Source organism: Mesoplodon mirus, assembly GCF_964341445.2.
Source record: "Mesoplodon mirus genome assembly, contig: HAP1_SCAFFOLD_1081, whole genome shotgun sequence".
NCBI lineage: Eukaryota > Metazoa > Chordata > Mammalia > Artiodactyla > Ziphiidae > Mesoplodon > Mesoplodon mirus.
This window is the reverse complement of record NW_028294982.1, coordinates 140394-145332: the sequence shown is the minus strand read 5'-3', so window position 1 is coordinate 145332 and position 4939 is coordinate 140394. Positions and strand designations below refer to the sequence as shown.

Genomic DNA, 4939 nt, shown 5'->3' with positions numbered 1-4939 from the left:
TCTTGAAATCAGACATACTTGTGAAATTTACCTGCTAATAAAGGATATCCTTAATATTTCAGATAATATATTTACATTATGAAATGTAATTCAGGAATGACAGCAAAATATAATTCTTAAATATGTAGTTGCTCTTTTCCCCTCGAAAGAAATTATGTATCATAGTGACTGGTTCAATAGTTTTTCTAAGTTTTTTCTCATTGAGTACAAGTTTCATTTTCATATCTCTCTAATTATAGACGTTTATTTTTATTTATTTATGTTTTAAATTTTATTTTTGGCTGCGCTGGGTCTTCTTTGCTGCACGCGGGCTTTCTCTAGTGGAAGCGAGAGGGGGCTGCTCTTCATTGCAGTGCGTGGGCTTCTCATTGCGGTGGCTTCTCTTGTTGCAGAGCACAGGCTCTAGGCGTGCGGGCCTCAGTAGTTGTGATACATGGGCTCAGTGGTTGTGGCTTGCAGGCTCTAGAGCACGGGCCCAGTAGTTGTGGCGCACAGGCTGAGTTGCTCCGCGGCATGTGGGATCTTCCCAGACCAGGGCTCGAACCGTGTCCCCTGCATTGGCAGGCAGATTCTTAACCACTGCACCACCAGGGACGTCCCTATAGACGTTTTAAACATTTTTGTGCAACGAGGGACAAACAGTTGTATTGCAGCATTAACTACTTACTATTTATAAACTGCACTTTTGCTTTCCTCATTTTATACATAGCTGGTTTGGTAATCAATCACCATGACCATCTCTATTAAATGCCGCTGAGCTTTCAGCATCATGGTATTAAGTAAGGTCATGAGAGACAAATGATAATTCAGGTTATTAATGTAAGTGTTTCAAAACTGTGTCTGAATTTTTTCTGTTTTTCAATTGTCTGGGTGTACCTGTTGCCTGAAAATGATCGACGGAACGAAACTAGAGCTCAGCTTCTTGCTCAGATGGACGTCAGTATGGGAGGAAGAGTGGCAGAGGAACTTATATTTGGAGCTGATCATATTACAACAGGTTGGCTGTAAAGAATAGCTTTGGTTCAAATTGTGTTTGTTGGTTTAAAGATTTTTTTTAACCTGAGTTTTATGTATATTTCAAAATTTCAGGTGCTTCCAGTGATTTTGATAATGCAACCCAAATAGCAAAGCAGATCGTCACCAAATTTGGAATGAGTGAAAAGGTAATGGCTAATTTTAATCCTTCCTCATGTATCAAATGTTGATGTGCCAAGTGTCTCTTTGTGAGAGAGGATTCTCATTATAAATTGATAGATTTTCCCCTGTCTCATTCCAAATGGATTTAACAAAGCTGACTCTAAACTAAATGTCATTTTCTGAGAAATGTAACATACTCTTTCCATTCCAGCTGCTCAAACAGTAAGAGTTATTACTTCATGAATTAACCAAATGATAATGTAAATTCTTTAGCTTTTTTATTCATATGACATTGAAGACCTACTTGTTGAGCTTGCTTACTTTGCCCTTTCCACATACTTCACGTTCCTACATTATCACTGTGGCTCCATAAAGCAATTCCAGTACTCTGTGAATTGTGGATTTCTGGACTAGAATAGCTGCTAAGGTTTTCTAAGAAGGTACTCAGAACGATACTTAGGATTTAAAATTTTCTCTCTTGTTCACACTTTTTAGTATTATACTTTCAGAAGAATAATGAAGTTTTTTTGCCCTCAAGGGCATTTTTATATTGTATTTTTTCCTTGCCCCCATGATATTTATTTTCTTATGTATAGGATAGTACTTCCTCTGTTACATACATTAGTGTTGGAGGTTTTTCTGTTGGATTTCTTTCTTTTCATTGATTTTAGCTTGGAGTTATGACCTACAGTGATACAGGGAAACTGAGTCCAGAAACTCAATCTGCTATTGAACAGGAAACCAGAATCCGTCTGAGGGTAATGATCTTTTTTTAAATGTTTATTTATCTATTTAGTCAAAATGTGCCTAAATATTTGAGTGCTTGCAAAAAAACTAAAGTTCCTCTGTTTTATAAAGTTAATAGGTGCACCGGTGCTGCCGTGATTAAATATGTCATAGACTGGATTTTTGACATAGACTGGAACCCCTGATCATAGACTGGATCTTTATTTTATTCTGGCCATAGGCTAAGAACAATTTATATATATATATATATATATACATATATATATATATGTATATATGTATATATATATATATATACACACACACACACACACACATATATGTATATATATATTTTTTAAAATAAATTTATTTATTTTATTTTTGGCTGCATTGGGTCTTTGTTGCTACATGTGGGCTTTCTCTAGTTGCAGCGAGCAGGGGCTGCTCTTCATTACAGTGGCTTCTCTTGTTGCTGAGCATGGGCTCTAGGGCACGGGCTTCAGTGGCTGTGGTGCGGGGCTTCAGTGGTTGTGGCACACGGGCTTAGTTGCTTCGCGGCATGTGGGATCTTCCCGGACCAGGGATTGAACCCGTGTCCCCTGCATTGGCAGGCGGATTCTTAACCACTGTGCCACTAGGGAAGCCCAGAACAATTTACATTGTGATTTAAATATTCAGTTCTTCTTTAGCTGATATATTTCTAATATTTTATGTATTTTCTTTAATTTGATTATTTTACTTGGACATGGTTATGTTCAAAATGTCTAGTAATTGTATTGTGTTTATATGACCTGTGCTTCTTGGTGTTGGTAAATTCACTTTTACATTTTCCACCCAATTTTATAAGGACAAAAATATAATTCGCTAGTAAAATATTGGCATAAACATTGTACAGGCGAATATGACACTGCCAAAAATGAACTGTTATTACTGCCGTTATTCATAAGCTGATAAACTTAATTCAGACTCACCTTTGGAAAGAGAGTTGAAGGATTTAAATGAAAAGTTCAAGGTGGGTTGCAAAAAAAAAATCAAATGTATGGAAGTCAGGGATCACCTCTAATGATACTGTGTTACAGTATTGAGAGGTGAGTGTGTTACCAAGTAAAAGAATGGAAATTATATCTTTTCTGGCCATTCTAGATTGAGTAAATTGGTGAAATCTCAAGAGGCAAAAGGAGCAAACTCCCTTTCCTTTTAGCACGTATACTGAAAAGAGAAATAGATTTCTGTGTTCACAGACCTTATTTAGAAAGCAGATGAGTACAGTGTATACTTTTATTTCTTAAGTAGCTTTTTGTTTAAGTAGTCCTCAGTTATCTCTATGATAGACTTTGAGGTTAAAAATGTAACATTTGAAAGTATGAAAGAGTTATCTTTAGGGAACCAAGCTTTTAAATGCATTTATCTTTCATAACTAGAAGTCAATAGATTTTATAGTTTTTTTAGGGTGCATAAAGGCTTTTTATCTCATTGAGGGTTTGTGCTTCTCCTAAGGTTTCTGCCTCTTACATATCTGCTTTGTATTTCAGGATTCGTATGAGCGAGCAAAACATATCTTGAAGACTCATGCAAAAGAGCACAAGAATCTAGCAGAAGCTTTATTGACCTATGAGCCTTTGGATGCCAAAGAGGTTCAGATTGTTCTTGAGGGGAAGAAATTGGATGTGAGATGATAGCTCTTGATGCATTGTTGGTTTTATTGCAAGACCATAAGTAGCACTGCAGTAGTCGTATTTTGCAACACTTTTCTCCCATTCTTGGTATCACTCAAGGGTGTGAAACACTTTGTCAGTCTTTTGTCACATTTATCTAATTTTGATTATTCTCATGATGGACACCTACTGCAAACAGCAATTTACCAAAGAAAATAAAGAACTATCAGGATTGAAAACAGCTTGTTTGAGAAATGTCAATCAGTTATTAAGTTGAAAATAAGTAATGATTTTATGGTTGGTTACAGTGCTAGATGTGAATAGAAATTGTGCCTTTAGCTCTTGGGAAGTATTTTTACTTAGGAAAATACAATTCTTGAAGGACTGTCTTTATTTCTAGATAGTACCACTTATCTTTGATAAAGAAATGATGCTATTTGGCTATTGGTAAATCATATTTCTACATACATCAGTGGAAACTTCATTAAGATGCACTTAATTATGATCTAGATTGACCATATATAAAGTGTTTTTTTAAAAATCTAAGAGTAGAGAATTGTGAACCTACAGATACAATCGGAATTTAAATGATTATTATAAGCTTTTTAAAATGCAGCTTGCATTTTCATGGTCTTTTTTATTTTAACATTACTATCACTCTGAAAATGAAGTTTATTTCAGAGCAGCAGCATTTTGTTAAATAAACAAGTAACACACCTCAAATTATGAATAACTATGTAATTATGCTTTGCGTTAAAACCAAAATAAAACCAAAAACCCAGTCCCATTCAGAGTGAACTTTTGAATTATGCTGTGTTAGAAATGGAAAGTTGTGTTTATTTTTCAGTCAGATTTTGTGAATATGAATGTGTTGTTACAGAATTTACAGATGACTTTACCTAACTCAGTAGAAAAATTATTTTAGAGCACATTGTAGTGGTTTTACAACCATACTATATTCTTGAAGTGATTTTATTAAAATTACCTACAGTTTTCTAGTACCTTTTAAGCTGTATATGGTCTTCGTTGAGGTTGGTAGAGGGAGCTTGCTACATGATATTCTTGCCCTTTATTTGGGTAATTTAAAATTTTGATGTACTTTCAAACTTAGAGAAACATTACCAGAATAATACAAGGAATTCTCATATACCCTTGATTCTGATATACCAGTTATTTTCATTTGCCCGTTTTTTATTGCCCCTGCTTCCTTTCTCCCTTCCTCCTCTCTTCCCTCCCTCCCTCCTTCCCTCCCCTTCTCTCTGTGTTTATATATATATATATATATGAGTATACATGTCTTTGCGTGGACACGTTTTCATTTGTCTTGGTAGACTTCTAGAAATTGCTGTGTGATGTGGTGAGTTTCTGTTTAACTTGTTAAGAACCTGATGAACTGTTTTGAAAGTAACTATATAATT

General features: G+C 35.2%; 1 protein-coding gene across 2 annotated transcripts; it reads left to right on the top strand.

Moving 5' to 3' along the window:
- The first annotated feature begins 363 nt into the window (after nt 1-363).
- On the top strand, nt 364-3677 carry LOC309797843 (ATP-dependent zinc metalloprotease YME1L1-like). Of its 2 annotated transcripts, XM_082646238.1 has the most exons (4): nt 364-997; nt 1090-1163; nt 1809-1895; nt 3399-3677. In XM_082646238.1, exons 1-4 carry the CDS (start codon nt 799-801, stop codon nt 3540-3542), a joined length of 504 nt encoding a protein of 167 aa, XP_082502364.1. In that variant the 5' UTR covers nt 364-798; the 3' UTR covers nt 3543-3677. The 2 variants fall into 2 exon arrangements, with proteins under 2 accessions (XP_082502364.1, XP_082502365.1); XM_082646239.1 differs by lacking the exon at nt 1809-1895.
- The last annotated feature ends 1262 nt before the right edge of the window (nt 3678-4939 follow it).